The sequence below is a fragment of the Colobus angolensis genome, unplaced genomic scaffold, assembly GCF_000951035.1.
Source record: "Colobus angolensis palliatus isolate OR3802 unplaced genomic scaffold, Cang.pa_1.0 Scaffold214, whole genome shotgun sequence".
Classification (NCBI taxonomy): Eukaryota; Metazoa; Chordata; class Mammalia; order Primates; family Cercopithecidae; genus Colobus; species Colobus angolensis.
The window spans coordinates 506,437-524,663 of record NW_012115311.1 but is presented as its reverse complement, the minus strand read 5'-3'; the positions used below and the strand labels follow the sequence as shown (position 1 = coordinate 524,663).

At 36.4% G+C, this 18,227-nt stretch overlaps 1 protein-coding gene across 1 annotated transcript in view; it reads right to left on the bottom strand.

Annotated features, from left to right (window-relative positions):
* The window catches only part of VWA8 (von Willebrand factor A domain containing 8), a 402,889-nt gene that overhangs the window by 101,826 nt on the left and 282,836 nt on the right, over positions 1 to 18,227 (bottom strand). The window contains exons 36-37 of the mRNA XM_011943037.1: positions 9,584 to 9,665; positions 5,362 to 5,563 (exon numbers count right to left, since the gene is read on the bottom strand). Coding sequence (XP_011798427.1) covers positions 5,362 to 5,563; positions 9,584 to 9,665 — 284 coding nt within the window. The remainder of the gene's footprint in view (positions 1 to 5,361; positions 5,564 to 9,583; positions 9,666 to 18,227) is intronic.

Here is an 18,227-nt window from a genome sequence, read left to right as displayed (position 1 = left end):
TGTAACAGTTCCAGAGTCATCGACTGTCAACCTATTAATTGCATTTGACATTCAAGTTTATAGCCAGTATACTGCAGAATTAATTTTTCTTTATACTTTAAATAAATATTGCTAAAATTACCTCTTGACTGGCTGATCATATTGCTGAACAATACGCACCAGGGATATGGTAACTTATTTATCCTATGGCCTGTCTTGAGAGAAGGAGGTTGAAATAGTCCTGCTGATGATTTGAAAAGGAATTTTTTAAGGTTAGACCTTTTCTAAAGAGGGAAAGTAGGATAATATTTCTATTTTAAATATTAGTTTAACATTCTATAATGTAAGTTTCATAATTTATAGGAGTATCATTCTTATTGGAGATGCATAAAAAGTTAATGAAACCTCACGGCCTCCCTAAAATCATGAACTTGTTGATTTGCTTGCTTTAGGGAGGTGACTGCTGATTTAATTTTAATTGTATTTAGCAATTACTGATAATGTTGTGATCCAATGGAAGCTTTTCTTCTAGAGGAATGTAAAAATCAACTTGCAATTTCTCTTTGAAATACCATCTGTATAAGAAAGGAGGCCCATATGCATGAACCCAGGAGTGTTATCCTACTTCAGGGCAGATTTTTCTTCAATTCTTTACTCAAACCAAATTTCTGGTTCAAGAAGAGTATGGCCAATTTGTGACTGGGATAACTGTAGGCTTCCACATTTCCTGAGCTAACATGATACTATCTTATCTGTGTTCTCTGTACCTTTCTCCCTTTTTTCTCATTGCTCTCTGTCCCTATCACCATCTCATTGCCTCATTTCTGAAAGCCTTGCTGTTAGGTGACTGCTATCATTCTCCTTGGGGAGTTAGATGATAAAGCCCTAAATAAGCAAGTGGCATGATACAGCTAAACTATACCAGCCTATGAGAGATAATTGCTGAGTATTTAGGAATTTTTCAAGCTGACTGTTAACCTTTGGTAGCTTGAAATCATGGTGGGGGTGTTTGCACCATGGAAATTGGCAAACTTAACAACCCCCCAGTCTCCATGAGAACTGGTTTACTAGCACGCCACCGGGTATTGCACTTCTCAGGGGGATCTGGCATTTTCACTAGGTACTCCTGAAAAACCTTAAAGATTCAAAATGAATTTCCATGGCTGGTACTTCTCTAATAGGCATAAACAATAAAAAAATCATTACAGGCAATGCCCAAGTGTTACCATATAGGGAAATAGCTGGATCATCTTGCTGAAAGCCAGCTCTACTGACACGTGGCGAGGAGACATGGATGGTGGGAAATTATAAAAGTTCAGAAAAGCATTGCCTTTCTGGGCCATGAAAGATTCCCAAAGACATACGTACATATAACAATCCTACAAAATATGGATTGTTCTGTAACAATGATCCACTGAATCAGACTATTTTTTCAGAGTTATTGATCAAAGTAAAGAATGACATATAAGAGAAATTAGGCTCCTTAAAAAGAATAAAGGACTTCATAATCCCATAGAGGATCTGAAGATAACCTAGCCTGTAAATTTACTAACAGACAGCCAGTTAAATAATCCAGTGGTTTCTAAAACTGAAAGTAGAACTTAATATTTTACTGAGATCTTCAAAAATCAAAACTGCTGGACTAGAGGTTACAGAAAAGGCCAAGCTTAGTTACCTAAGTACATCAAACTGCATTTATTCATAGTCCTAGAACATTCTCTCTAAAAGGGGGAATAGACTAATGGTGCTTAACATAAATTATCTTTTCCATGTATTTCTTTCTATTCCTCACTCCTTTTTATTTTCAAATGTTGAGTGTGTGCTTACTGTGTAGCAGGCAATGTCTCCACTATAATGATGAAAAAGTTCCAGTCTCACACTGTGTTTCAGAAGATTGCATCCATTATTAAAGAATATAGTTTGAATAGTACTTCCTTAAGTACTAGTCAAAGGCAGAGAGATCCTACCAGCAATATACAGAAGATTTACTTCGTGATTTCTTCTAATTAGAAAATAACATTTGAAAGCTATAACCTTTTAAGCCTTTTTGCTCCCACAGAAATAATCATCAAGAGAAGATGATTTGATTTCTGAGGAAAACCGTGGTATAGCTTTAACAGCTTTCTTGGAAGAAATACAAATGTAACTAAGTAAAAGTATGAATAATATACTTTAAATATAGCCAGAAGAATTTTGACTTATAATTAACCCATGTTTCTGAAAATATGAAATCTAAAAGTAATAAATATAGATTCTTAATAATGGGCTCTTAAAACTACATTTATAATAATCCTTTCGATTTGTTGTTATGGTTATTTATTATAGGAAAAACACATGTTCCTATCAAAACATGTAAAATTAATGAACACATTTTTTTATACGCAGAGCTCAAAAAATACTATCTTGTAAGCTGTACTCAAATAAAAATACCAATGAATTCATTAAACAAAAACGAAAACTCAAATCAACAATGGCAAAGCTAATAACTCCAGAAGGCTGAAATGTAGCAAAGACAGAGTAGTGATAAAGCATGTAACTATTAATATACTGTTTATCTCAATATGGACAGTTCCTTTGATACGATGCAGAGGAATCAGGAGGCATGGGGCTCTTACGTGGTGGATGGCATGGCAGGTTATTTGCCCTGTCCTCACTGCTGACCTAAAGGCGCCTATCTTGCTCAACAGGAACCATATGAGACAAGAGTGTATAAGCCTTTCATGCCAGCAGGCCTGTTAACTTCCATGATGTAAAAAGTAAGCCCATTTGGCCACTAGATGGAGATCAGGTTACTCTGTCAGTGATGGGGAAGCTGCTTGCAGCCAGCAAGTCATAAGTAAGCAGGGTATGGAGAACCTATTCTCTTTTTTCAATACTTCTATGAAAGGCATTTTCCAAGCTCTGAAGTTAGGAGCAGATCTGTGCTGAATAAAGAGTATATAAATGAAGAATAGCTCGAAAGATCAAACAGAAAGGGAACTGTAAAAGACAAATATTTGCTTGTTATTACTGTTGCCCCTGGAATGACTTCTATTTAGGCTTGGTTGTGTAAACTACTTGTAAGTAATAAGATGAGCTGGTCCACATAAGAGCAATTAAATAAGCTGTCTCATTATTTACCAAGCAGGGAAGAGGAGAGATATGACAAAAAATTAAAACAATGATGGATTATTAAGACAATTAGTCTTGTCTGTTTAAACACAAGAATACAGACTCATGTTTGAGTATGTATATAAGTGTGCATTTTTAATATCAACCAAAATGGATCAACGGAACTTAGGGATCAAAGGAGAATGTTAGATAACATCTATTCAAATTTTCCAAATGAAACTATCATTCAATTCTGAATTATATAACTTTATTACTAAATATGTCTTATTTCTGTAATAGCTGAGCTTTATTTTATTTTTTTTAGAGACAGGGTCTTGTTTTGTTGCCCAGGTTGGGATGCAGTGGCTCAATCTCAACTCCTGCAACCTTCGCCTCCTGGGTTCAAGCAATTCTTGTGCGTCAGCCTCCCAAGTAGCTGGGATTACAGGCATGTGCCACCATGCCCGGCTTATAGCTGAACTTTAAACTGGAGACATAAAGTTACACATGTCCTGGAAAACGCTCGGTTTAGGGAAAGTTCAGATATTGCACTGTGTGATGTAGCTGAATATTTTGATTATTCTTGAGATGTTAGATACCATAATTCTGTTCATTTCTAACTTACTTAATAACTATATATACTCATTCAATAAATATTTATTCAGTTACATAAAAACAATATGTGACAGTTTAAAAGAAAAAAAATCCATTTGTTATCAAACAGTTTCAATTACCAGCACATTTTAGTATACAGGAGTGTGAGCATAAACAAACATATTAATTGCTTATTGCACTAATCATTGTGCTACAAGCTAGGAGTACAAAGATGTATATATAGCCAGAGAAGTAAATGGAAGAGAAGGCCTACATGATTAAAAAACAAATACAAATTCATTTTTGTAGCAGTCAAGAACAATTATTAAATGATCAGTAAAAGTCCTTTTTAAAGTTCTATTGTGAAAAATAAACTTAATCTTGACCAGATAGAAAACACGACCTTTGATCTCTACCACGTATAAAATATAGAAATTCAAACACAATAGTATTTACTATTAGGCACCAATGACTGTAATGAGAACAGGAGCTTAATTCGAAAAGAGAAGAAACTAATGTTTAGAATAATAAATGAAACAGGCCATAATTAATTGGTTTTCTAAATATTGTTATGAGTAGTAACCAACATTCAGTCTATTGCTGTAATCAGTCCATGGCACGCACTTAATCACATGTTTATTTTAGAGTCAGACATTTGTTTTAGCTTAATTAAATTAATACATTTATACCCCTTCAAAAAGATTTCAGTTCTACTTTGGTTTGAGGTTTTCAAAATGTTCCTATAAGCTTTTAAGAATCTAAGAGAATTATTATTCATTCACAAACATATCTATTTCTATTTAAAGAAAATCACAAAAATAATCACATAAAATAGGAATTGTTAATCAGGTATTAATGAAATAGTCTGCAGAAATTTCTTATTTTGCTAATCAGCTCTTTGCAGAACAACCTGACTGGTAGGAACCTATTTTTCTTTTTGTTGGGTAAGCAAGTAATGTAAACAGGAGAGGTTCTGTTCTGAAGATTAATATAAATTAATAGTAAATAAATCCTTTTATTATATGCTTTAGTACATATGGGTATATAGCCTTCCTCATTCTTCAAATTAGTTCCAGACAGGAACTAGATTGATTAGATGATGGCTGAGTCATTTCTGGAGTTGTCAGGTTTCTTTTCATTCTGGTGGCCTATTCTCATATTTTTCTCCAGTGAAGGGTTGGGTCTACTTATTGTTGACTAGTAAATTTGCATTACCTGGAAATAAGGAAGTTGGTAAAAAACATTCTATTGGATGCATATTTTTGCTCCCCTTCTCCAGTTTAGAGGTTCTGGTCTTGTAATAACCTGCTGCATTCTAGTTACTAAATGTTGCTGTTTCCTAGGTAGCATGTAGAGATGCTGACACTGAAGATGGTAAAAGTGAGAACAGATGCAAAGGTGCTGCTGGAAACTGGTTACTGCTTAAGGCTAAGAAAATAAAAGCTGCTGATTGTATTCATATATTGTGATGTCAGTAACCTGCATGTTTAAGCACTGACAGGAAAAAGAGGCACATTTTTACTTTTTCATCATTTAGATGGAGAAATTTGTCCTTTTATTTTGAAACTAAAAATTCTTTCAGTTTTTAAGCAACTATTTTTGAGTCACTGGCCCAGAAATTTTCATGACTGTGGCATCTGGCACTAAATTTATACTTGAATGTGCACCTCTAAGAGATAAGGTGAATTCAAATGGTACCTGCATATTTCTGTCATCTTGTCCAATCATGTTTCTCCATTCCATGAGAGATCGCTGCAGACGTTCAAGTCCAGTTTCCCAAAGCCTGATGTGACCTCCCATATCAACAGTAACAACACCGCTTTTGTCCCACTCTGCTAGCAGTGCATCTGTGTCAGAAATGGTAGACAGCCATGTGGTATATGGCGAGAGAGATTCTGATCTGGAAAAAGGAATCCAAGTGAAGCTAAGAGACCATAAAAATAAAGCAGAAGGCATAACACTGCACATTGTAATGTTCTTTACTGTTGAAAAAGTATGCTTACACTACTCATTCTTTTATACCTGCTCTTACCTATGTTACTGCATAGGAAGGTTATGAGGATATGCTATGAGAAAAAGTTCTTAAACAAATATGCCCAGGGTTCGTAAACAAACATGAGGCAGGACAATCATGAATATAAAAAAAAAACCAGAAAGACTATTTTAAGAAAGATTTTTTATAAGTGATCACAGTATATAACCAATTGGTAGGCCAGGAAACAAAGCTGGTTTAAACTGATTAGGATCTCTAAACTTGCTATAAAGAATTTGCTATGGACTAAATGCTTGTATCCCCCAAATTCGTATGTTGAAGCCCTAACCCCCAATATGATAGTATGAGGAGGTGGGTACTTCGGGAGGTAATTAGGCTTAGATGAAGTCATGAGGGTAGAGGCCCTATTATAGAATGAGATTAGGGCCCTTATGAGAAGAGACCAGAAAGCTCGCACTTGCGTGTGGTCTCTCTCTGTTTCCTTTCCCCCAACTCATGTTAGGATACAGAAAGAAGTTAGCCCTCTGTAATACAGCCTTCATTAGGAACTGAATTGGCTGGCCCCTTTATTTTGGCTTTCCCAGCCTCCAGACTGAAAATAAATATTTGTCACTTAAGCTACCCACTCTATAGTATTCTGCTGTAACAGCCTGATCTAAGAACTCTAATAATGAGCACATTAAAAGACAAGATATCAACAGAACCATCTGTAAGGAGAAAAATACACAGTAATTTACTAGTTCTCTGCATTTTCCAGTATTTGTGGACGATACTAACTTCCACTGTCAGGAAGAAAGGAACTCTATACCAGTTCACACCTCACATGTCCGCAGTACTGGACTCACTCCTTAGAGGCCTAATGTCAGTGCTGAAACCAATGTCTTGTTTATGCATTTTGACTGCATTTGTATGTGATATTTTGCCTTTTCTGACTTAGAAAGTTACATGAATCTATAACAAGGAATGTATAGATTTATTATATATTTCACACATATTTCCTTTATTATATATTTCTGACATTTGTATATATGTGTGTATATATATGTATGTACAGTAATTTCTAGGAATGCAAATTTGTCTATAAGAGTCAACTGCATATCTCCTTTATATGAGTATAGCTCTTATACAAAAGTGATAACAGATTATAAATTCCAATTATTAGTGTTGGCTTACAAAATGCATCTGATATTTTCTATATGAAATAAATAGTCTAAAGAGATGGCCTGATAAGAAAAACATAATAAGCTATCATTGCAGATTTTGGAAAAACACAAAACCATTATATATTAGGTAAATTCTTATAATATTCTGAAAGATAAATCAAGACTAATTTGACCTTTTTTCAATCTGCCTTAGTTGATACTAAACACAGAGTGACAAGGGCGGCCACTCTTGGACACGGAAGACTCAGAAAATGTTCATATGAGAACAACAGTGGGATGGGACCATATGTTTCCGAGCTACTTTACAGGACTCCCAGAAGGGCTCAAAGAAGGTAGCATTTGATATAATACATGACACTCTATCAATAAATACTTGCTGCAGGAAAAAACTTAGTAGTTACAGATAATGGAGTAAGGAGCAATTCAAGAATAATGAAATTTTCCATTTGTAACTATGATGTTTGAAATTCTGCCAAGAACACCCAAGCTGTATGATTCTATTGAGCATTGTACCTACTAGCTGTCACTATTTAACTCTTCACGGCAAAACTTTACATTTACAGGCGATTTCTTTAATTTATTAAAAAAAAGAATTACTGAAGAAATCACACATTTACTACAATTTGCACACTAGGTCTAAACTCTTTTCTTCACTTAAAGAATGTTTTCCTTATAAATAATAACAAAGTTTTAAATGAACACATAGAATTACAGTAGAGTGCAGCCTAAACTTGTAACAGCCACATATGAAAGCTTGGCAGTACTGTTTTACAAATGCAAATAATATGAAACTTTGAAGAAAAATATGTGAGAGCAAAAGTGATGTATTCATTTTGGCCCTGAAGTTACATACAGCTTTATTGTATTTTCTATTATTTGAAATTAGCTATCAAATGAAAAATTCCTGATATCTAGCAGAATGCTAAATCTTAGCAACTAGCAAAAAAACTGAAGTCCAGATGGGTTGTTCCCTTGGATTTTATACATACGCCAAAAAAAGCAGTAGTTAATCTCAAGAGAAACTCAGGACATACTGACAATGAAACAGACTCTAAATCATATGACACTTGAAATGTGGCAAGTCCAAATGGAGATGTGCTTTAAGTGTAAAATACATACTGAATTTCAGAGACTTAGGGAAAAAAAAGGAATGTAAACTATTTCATTAAAAATTTTTATTGACTACATGTCAAAATAATATTTTGCACATATTGGGTTAAATAAAAGATATTATTAAAATTAATTTCACCTTAAAACAATATTTTAATGTGTCTACTAAGAAAGATACAATTACATGTATGGCTTTCATTATATTTCCGTTGGACAGTGCAGCTCTAACTGAATGAATTATTGTGGGCAGCTGGCTCTGGGCTGTGCACACAGCTGCTCTTCCAGATGTTCTTTCCATGGCAGGTATAACATGTGATTCACACAGAAAGTTAAAAGAGAAAAACACTGAAATAAAAAACTAGTGAGAGAAAAATGACTATAGATACTGGAAAAAATTATCAATGCTTTAGATATGTTAAAAATATGTTATTTGCTTTTGTTACTTTAATTAGTAGTATATTTTAATGAGCATATAATTAAGATGGAATATGCGATTTCCTCAAATGATTAAAAGTCATTTTCCATTAAACCAACACATTAGGATGTTCCAAGAAGTCATATATGTTGGAAGAAGTAAATCTATTTCTTTGAATAATGATTTTGTTTTCATATTTTTTGAATCTGATTAAAGGGTCCTAAGAAATGAAGCTGTGTTTCTGAGTTATTTGTGCTATAATGCCAAGCTATTTTCTTTCAGGGGCTGGAGAAGGGGGAAGAAAGGAAGCCTGGTGACATTTTGGGTAACTGACAGATTCGGGGTCCCTGGTCTTCCTCTGCAGGCCCTCCAGGCTACTCTGCTAGAGCTTCTAGCCAAGGCTTCAACCACTGTGTTGTGAGGGCTTGGTGGCAGTGTGAGGGAGTACATCATACAGTGGGATGTGATTGCAATCTAGGTCAAAATAGAGTAGAAAGATTAGAGGAAGAAGGCTTCAGTGTGGAGGGCAAAGAAAGGAAAAAAGAGGAACCTAGGCTAAGTAGACCAAAGCAGGTGCAAGCTTAGGTTGGAAAAGGGAAATAAGGCATGGATGCACCCAGAAAGGGACGGGCTCCAGGTGACGACACCTGTGTTCTTCAAGGGAGAGATCAAGCTTTATTGTTTCAGTTTTTATATCCTCAGTTTACCTAGTTTAAATGCTTTGCTTCCATTGTGGGACAATAATGAAGGAGGCGAACAGTAATGAGTCCTATTCTAAAGCTTTGGATCCTTTGGCTATTGTATAACCTTCCTGACTGCAGATGCATAATAACATATATCAAAACAATATTAAAGAAATCTATTTAAATTCTTTTGATATCTTGAACACATTTACTTCAGAAAACAAATATATAAAGTTAATAAGTATAATTTTTGTAATACTAAAAATGCTATTTCAGATACAGAAAAACTTATTAGAACGGATTAAACAAAAGAGAACAAAGACTTGCAGGCTGTTTAACTTATACCTATGTAACACTGGAATATTTTTACAAAATGAAAATAAAAATGCCAGGAAAACATGCAGAAGAACAGCAAGACAGAAACCAACTGTAACTGGAAAAAAAAGAGCCTGCTATTTAAAGAAGCAAAAAGTACACATTTATTCATAGTACTTAGCAAGAAATTACTCATTTTTTAGTGACATACTAAGCTAAGAACAAAGGTGAATTGGATTACCTGGGAATAGGGATATATCGGAGTTTCTTTGATTGAAGATCAGTCACTTCTATATAACCAGATGTTTGTGGAGGAGTAACATCTACAAACAAGTCATGACATGAGCCAAGGATTAAATTACTGCAAGATACCAAAATGCTGCTAAAAGTGGAATCAAGTTATCTGTAGCCAAGGATAGAACTCTGGGATCTACTCGACAAGGTACTGGGTCAACCCTCACGGCTAGACTCTGAGAAATATGCTTCCCCCAGGGAAGCATATTGGGCTGTGATTCTTTACTGTCAGAAAATAACGTAAGTTATTTTCATTGTCTTTGATAGCTTCCCAAGATGAGTCAATGTTTTTGCACTTACAGTTTTTTTGAAAATATTTCATCATTTGAACTGTTTCTCCTTCTTAGGAAGCAACAACGATGCAGTAAAATGTGGTGGAATCCGCACACTCTAATTAGACTGACCTGGTAGGAAGTTCTGCTCCTGTCCGAGCTGTGTTATGCTGGTCAAGTTATTGACCTCTCTGAGGCCTGCTTTCTTCATTTATAAAATGGGGATAACAACCCCACTGTGAAATGGGGGTAACAACCTCAGATGACCACAGCATCTGAGCATCATAAGCATTATCTTGAGGATTAGATGAAATTAGTAAATGCAAAGCACCGACAGGGGTTGCCCATCACACAGCATCTGTCATTATTAGGGCCCTGCAAGACAGGGGAAGGTGAGGTGAGGATGGGGCAGTGGGGTGAGGACTCTGGAATTTGGATCATAATCCTCAAAAGACACAATCCTGAATGCCATTATTCTGATTGTTGGAATCCCAAAAGATAGATAAAAGTCCCTAAAGTCTAAAATCCTGAAAATCACAATCACAGTATAATTGCACCATGTTAGACAGAGCTATTACTTTGTTACTGTCCTTGTTTGGAAATTAAGTATGGTTTATGGAGATGCCTGCAGGTGCAAGTTGACAAAGGGTGTATTTGTGGACTTAATTTTAGGTGTCAGTTGCACTGATTATGGAATAGCTAGACACGTGGTAAAGCATTATTTTGGTTATATCTGTAATCTGGAAAAGAGATTAGTATGTGAGTCTGAGGGAACCAGGTGGTGAAGATCTGCCCTCAACATTGGTGGACATCATCCCATCAGCCAAGAGCCTAGAGGGGACAAATACAGAAGGTGAACTGGTCTCTCCCTGAGAACTGGGACAGTCTTTTCTTCAACTGCCAAACATACTGATATGCATGTATGACATTTCCCTTTTGCCCAATTGCTTTATGAATATGGCTCACATGCTTATAACTGTTATACTCATGTGATGTCATTAGTATACCTGAGTGTTTATGCTTGCAAAAAGTATATGTTATTATTGCCTCGTTTATTGTGCAAAGTGGCTTGGAAGTGTTCTGCTGTTTTTGTTCATCTGTTTGCTTTTTGGAGACAGAGTCTCGCTCTTGTTGCCCAGGCTGGAGTGCAGTGGTGCGATTTCGGCTCACTGCAACCTCCTCTTCCCAGGTTCAAGCGATTATCCTGCATCAGCCTCCCAGGTAGCTGGGATTACAGGCATCCGCTACCAAGCCCAACTAATTTTTGTATTTTTAGTAGAGACAGGGTTTCACCATGTTGGCAAGGCTAGTCTCGAACTCCTGACCCCAAGTGATCTGCCTGCCTTGGCCTCCCAAAGTGCAGGAATTACAGGTGTGCGCCACCACCCCTGGCCTGTTCTGCTGTTTTTATGTTTCTCAAATAAATCTCCTTTTAAAAATGTAAATAAATATCTTTTAAGTAATTTTAAAATTATTTTTTCCAGAATTATATTTGAGATTTTCATCCTTTGGGATTGTGTCAGAATTTTAGACTTTAGGAATATTTATCTTTCTTTGGAAATGTCAACATTTGGGGTTATGGCGTGGAGATTGTGTCTTTTGGGATTATGATCAGTTGTTACGATTCCGGATAGTAAAGAATATGGAAAGCTGGGGGAAGATAAAGAGATAAGGGGTCCAGAGCCCTCAACTAATTCTATAATTGTTATACTCATGTGATGTCATTTGTATACCTTAGTGTTGGTTTCCCAGCAAACTCCTGGGCTTCATTGATTTCTATTTCACAACCCCAAGTAACTGTCATCCTCAAAATCATTAGCTGCCACCATGGTGTGTCAGAAACACTGCTTAGTCTTTACAGAGAGTGCTTTTGATACTGACAACCACAAAGACTAAGATTCCTGTCTGAGAGATGAGGAAACTGAGGCTTATAGAGGTAATGTAATAATATGATTTATTTGGGGTGATATAGCTGGAGAGTGATGGAGACGGTTTTCAAACCCAGGCCTTTTTAGCACTAAAATCTATGCTCTGGCCACCACTGCACACGAGTGATGGCAATGGCTTTCAAACCTAGGCCTTTTTAGCACTAAAATGTATGCTCTGGCCACCACTCCACACAACTTCTATGTGAGTTGGCCCTAGGGAAATAGCTATTTGTAAAATATTCCATTTTATAAAATCTTGGCCACCAAGTTCCTTAAAAAAACTCCCCTACACAAAACTCATGCTTTTAAAGATTTTTGTCTGTCTGTTTCTCTATCTATCTGATCTTGGACAACAATTTCTGATTAGAATGATATATTTATCTATCCATCCATCCATCCATCCATCCATCCATCTTTTATTACAATTTCTGGTTGGAATGAAGTATCCAGGATATCCTGGATAAATTCAAATTCAAATTTATCAAATGTAGTTTACAAAATACAAGAAACTTGATATTTTTATTTCATGCATGCAGTAGAAGGCTTTTAAATAGGCCAGCTGAAAAACTCGACATATCTCTTATTTATTTAACAAATGTGTTTGAGCATATTTTGCGCCAGACATCCTATGAAGCAGTGGGGATACAGAAAAGAGATGTGGTCTCTGACTTTGAGGTGTTCACAGTAAAATGAGGAAAGTTCCTTTTTATGAAACCATTGTGGGCCTCTGGGGACTTGGAAAGGATTCCAGAGTGGGAATCACAGCCCTGAGGCCAGGTATGAGCTGCAGAGCTAGGCAATGGGTTGTCCCAAGAGACAAACAGTTCAGCAGGAAGAAAAAGTAATGTCCAAGGAGAGGAATGGGTAAGAAAATAGGGTTATTGTAATAATTTGACCACCCAGCTGGATTAGCTGTCTCCAAGTGGTCATCTGTACAAAATGAATGTGCTTATCGTAAGCCACACACAGTCTGCAATGGAAATTCTGCCTGTGATAGAAGGTCAATCTTGGATAAAGTTTTATATCATATATCATTTTTGACAATTCCTGCTGCTTGAACCTAGCTCAAGTAGGTTGGATTATTTATAGCTCAGGGTTCTTTGCCAAGAGTGACCAGTTATTGAAGCTATAGAGATGAGTGGAGCTGCCTCACTAACTTACTCACATTTTGGCTTGCCACTTAGAGGCACTTTTACAAATAAGGAATAGTATTAAGTTGATCTACTGCCATCAGCACTTTTAGATTGCCTGTGAAAGCAAAGTAAGCCAACTTATTTTAAAATATCTTTTTTCCCACATCTTTCTTTTCTTTTACTTTGCTAATTAATTCCATGGTGAGAAAATGCAATAATGACTGTGTCTACTATTTCAAGAAGTAGAAAGCAAGGATTTTACTCCTGGTATTAAAAACTATTTTCATATATCAGAGAAGGGTAATTGTGGCTACAAAGCACTTTAGGGAAATAGTAAAGGTGGTGGTAGTGGTGGTAGTAGTAGTAAGCACTTTAAAAATAATAAAAATTGATGTTTACTGATTTGAAAATAAGTCAGCTCAGAAGAAAAGAATATTTACAAAAAGATTCTTGAACAGAATACTTGACTGAATTAAGGAAGTGAAAACTGTGGCCAGGTTTCCCTCCAAACTTGGCCAAGTCCTCATCCATCCATTTTAAACATTTTAACACTGGAGTGAGAGGATGGAGGCTCAGTAAATTTCCATTACATTTATAATCCAGGTGGATTTCAAAGATAGGTATAAATTGTATTTAGGGATTAGTTCACTAACCATTAAAGGGAAGTCATTGCAGCAGTGTTTATCACATAGCTCCCATGAACAGTGGGGACAGTTTACATGCACAGTGCCAAGGTTAGAAGGAGGTATTAAAAACTGTCAGGCAAAACAACCAAGACAATTTTCAGAGGGAAGGTGAAATGCTATTTAAAAACTCACTCCTTGAAATGTAATTTGATGTATACCTATTAATCACTGGGTTTAACACACTTCTGTGTTCACCGATAAAAAGAGTGATGTGTACCCCCAAACTGTGCTGATACCAAATTTTTGATTTTACCCAAAGTTCAAAAAAACATTGTACTGCTTTCAATCAAGAATCATTATTTTGTGTTTAAAGAGCTCGGACCTGTGGTTTTAAAAAAGCTAACATTTAGCTAGAAGAAAAACAGTTGGAAGAAAGCAATAAATTTCTCCCCATCTGCATTAAATAAAAGCTACCTCATTATTGTGAAAGCCACCAGGAGAGTAGTCTTTACAGTTGATTTCTTTATAAAAGGCTGATATACATTAGTTCCAGACTAATTAGATGGTTGGATTTGATTTTCTTTACAAAATTATTCTAGCTTGAATTTTCATCAGAGATCTACATGCATATAGAATTAAGTATCAAAAAGGCTTAAAGAAAAAACAGTCCCTGCTTTACCCCCTACTCCCTCCACCCCGCCACCCGCCCCACCATTTCCTGCCCTCAGAGACACTTTCAACTTTTTAAGCTATTTCTGTGGTATTCACCTTCATCATTATGGTGCCCTCTTGATATTTTAGCTTCAGGCATTATCTCTTGCCTTCCTCCCAAGCAAGAAGGGAGCTTAACTCTTTTTCATTTCCCAATCCCCCACTCCCCATTTTCCCATCCCCGCAAACATTCATATAATTTTGCTTGGATTAACATCCAGTGCTTATATTATTATAATTATCTAAATGCTAACCACAGCTTTGCTATGTCTTATATTATCATGACTTTTTCCTGTATAATTTTTTGCTTTTATCGGAGCTAATAAGCATCACGTTTTGTTTGTTTAGTTTTATTTAGTACAAATTTATTCCCAAGGTTTCCTCATTGTTAAAATCTCTAAATATGTTCAAATATACTGGGCTTATCAATTTCACTTTCTAAGAGACATCTCTCCTGAAATGTCATCTGTTCTAACGTTAGACCTGTGCATGGCTGTCACCCTGGGATCTTCCTTCACCATGCTCCTAGGGATTTTCATTCTTTCTCTCTTTTTTTACAGTCCACATTTATAAAATTCTTCCCCCATGCCAGACACTGTCCTAAGCACTTTATATATGTTTGGAATATTTTAGTAACACTACTTAAACAAAAGAAGGGAAATAAAACTCCTAGCAACTAAGAGAAAAATAGCTAAATAAATAGGCAATTCTTGGAAGAGTAAATGACAACATATGAAAGGATACTCAAATGTACCAGAAGTCAGAAAAAGGTAATGTGAAACCACAATAAAAAGTTTGACCCTTACAAGAGTAGATTAGGATGGGATGCACCAGGACCCCCTTTATGCTACTGGAACACCTTTGGTAATTCTGCTCCTAAATATGCTCCCTACAGACTCAACATAGACACAAGCAGACAGGTGCAAGGCTATTCATAGCACCTTATTTGTCATCGCAAAAACCTGGAAAGAACCTAAATTTGCACTGACAAACAATAGATGAATAAATTGTTGTATGTGAAGCAGTGAAAATAAAAGTAGAATTATCAGTATGGATGATGACAAAGAGTCTCTTCTTGACTGAATTATAGTCAGGCTCTTCTGAATCTTCTTCCCAACTAGTTCCCAACTCTGGGGCCTCTGTGTTCATCTCTGCATTGTTCAATGTTAACAAGAATCCTGCTAAGTCAGTTTAACCAGAATCCCTAACCCTTGATATCTGATTGGGTTCCCCATTCTCCACCATCCCCCAGGTGATGTCAGATCACTCTGGGCTGCTCTCAGCAAGAATCCTGTTAAGTTTCTTCAGCCAGAATGCCCTCTTACCCCAGATGTTTTCTCTCAGTAATTTTCCATCCACTGACCCCCACCCTGCTCCTTCACTTATTTCCACTTTTCCTTGTTATATTCAGAGTTGAGCTCCATCTCTCTCCCTTACTACAAAACTTCTTTGCAGTCATCCCTATACCTATCAAGATGGCCCTGCATAAAGCCTACCTTCCCATTTTGTAACAAATGTCATGAATGCTTTTACTTTAGCATCAAATCTCACAAACATGATGGTGAAAAAAATAGACCAAGTTACATAAGAATAAATACAATACGATACTATTCAATCAAAGATTAAAAACATTAAAAAAGCAGGCCGGGCGTGGAGGCTCACGCCTGTAATCCCAGCACTTTGGGAGGCTGAGGCGGGCGGATCACGAGGTCAGGAGATCGAAACCACCCTGGCTAACACGGTGAAACCCCATCTCTACTAAAAATACAAAAAAATTAACCGGGCGCAGTGGCGGGTGCCTGTAGTCCCAGCTACTCAGGAGGCTGAGGCAGGAGAATGGCGTGAACCTGGAACCCGGGAGGCGGAGCTTGTAGTGAGCTGAGATCCAGCCACTGCACTCCAGCCTGGGTGACAGAGCAAGGGTCTGTCTCAAAAAAAAAAAAAAAAAAAAACCATAAAAAAAGCTATATATTATTTTGTGAATGATAAGTACTGAACTCACATTCAGAATAGAGATTACCTCTGGTTTGTCAAAAGTGAAGGGGAGGAGAACCCAGGAGTCTCTGACCATACTGGTAATGACCAGTAACGATTGGTAACGACTTACCAGTATGGGTGGTGGGTGCAAAGATGTTCAATGTATTTTTCTTTAAACTTTTGTAGGCCTGAAATATTTTGTGAAAAATTAAAATACACATGGAAACATAAACACGCTCTTCCCGTCCCTAAATAGGAAGTGTTATGAGAGAGTATGACAAGGGCACCTAATTTAGATTTGAGCAAGACCTTCTGAGGAAGTGACAATTTAAACTAAGACCTGACAGATGAGAATGAATTTGGGGGTTGGGGGGAAGGGGTGTAGCAGAAAGTTGGGAATAATTTTGTGCATTCAAGTTACCTGAAAGAAGTCAGAGAGATATGTAATGGACAAATCATGCTGGATCTTTTAAGCCAAGATAAAATTTCTAAACTTTATCCTAAGGACAATGTGAACTGAGTTGTGTTTTAAAATATTACTTTCTAACTAAAACAATTTTGAAAATGAAGAACAAAGTGGAAGAATCGATACTACCTGAGTCAACCAAGACTCACTATAAAATATAAAGCTATAAAGCAATCAAGAGAGTACTGTATGAGTAAAGGGATAGACACATAGACCAATGGAACACAATAGAGAATCCAGAAATAGACCCACTCATGTGGGCAGCTGATTTTCAACAGAGGTCTAAAGGAAGTGCAAAAGAGGAAGGACAGGAGTCTTTTCAGCAAATGGTGCTGGTGCTGGAACAACTGAATATCCCTATGCAATTAAAATAAAGAGCCTCAGTCCATACCTTACACCATACAAAAAATTAACTCAAAATGGATCATAAATCTAAATGTAAAATATAGAACTACAAAACTTCTAGAAGAAAACATAGAAGATTTGCCCTTTATCAAAATAAGATAAACTGTTTGGAAAGTATATCTCTGACACTGAACTTGTATCTACACTAAAGAACACTCAGAGTTCAGGAGTTTGAGACCATCCTGGGCAACATGGCGAAACCCCATCTCTACAAAAAAATACAAAAATTAGCCAGATATGGGGGGATGTGCCTGTGGTCTCAGCTACTCAGTAGTCTGAGTTGGGTGCTGCTTGAGCCTGGGAGGCAGAGGCTACAGTGAGCTGAAATTGCATCACCACACTCCAGCTTGGGCAACAGCGCAAGACCTTGTCTCAAAACAAACAAAAGGAATGTTCAAAACTCATTAATAAGAAAATAAATAACCCAATTTAAAAATGGGTAAAAGATCTGAAAGATATTTTATTAAAGAAGATACACATAAAACAAAATGCTCAACATCATTAGGTGCTAGGGAAAATGCAAATTACAATCATAATGAGAAATCACTACACTCTCTAGAATGGTGAGAAACTGACAATACCAAGTGCTGACAGGGATGCAGTGCAACTCAAATCTCCATTCACTGCTGATAGAAATGCAAAATGGCATGTCCACTTTGGGAAATAGTTTGGCAGTTTCATCATATGATGCAAAAATGCCATTCCTAGGCATTTACTCAAAAGAAGTAAAACCTTATGTTCACTTAAAAACCTGCCCACAAATGTTCATAGTGGCCTTACTCTTTATTGCCCAAACCTGGAAACAACCAACAAATATATCACCTTGTGAATGGATCAACAAACTGTGGTACATCCATATAATAGGCAACCATTTGGCAATAAACAAACAAACAAAAACTAATGGTACACACATAACATTAAAAATAAATAATAAATAAATGATTCTCAAATGCACTGTATTAATTGAAAGATGTCAGACTCAAGACCACATACTATATGATTCCATTTATATAATATTATGGTAAAGGCAAATCTATAAGAACAGAAATCAGGACAGTGATAAGTTGTAGGTA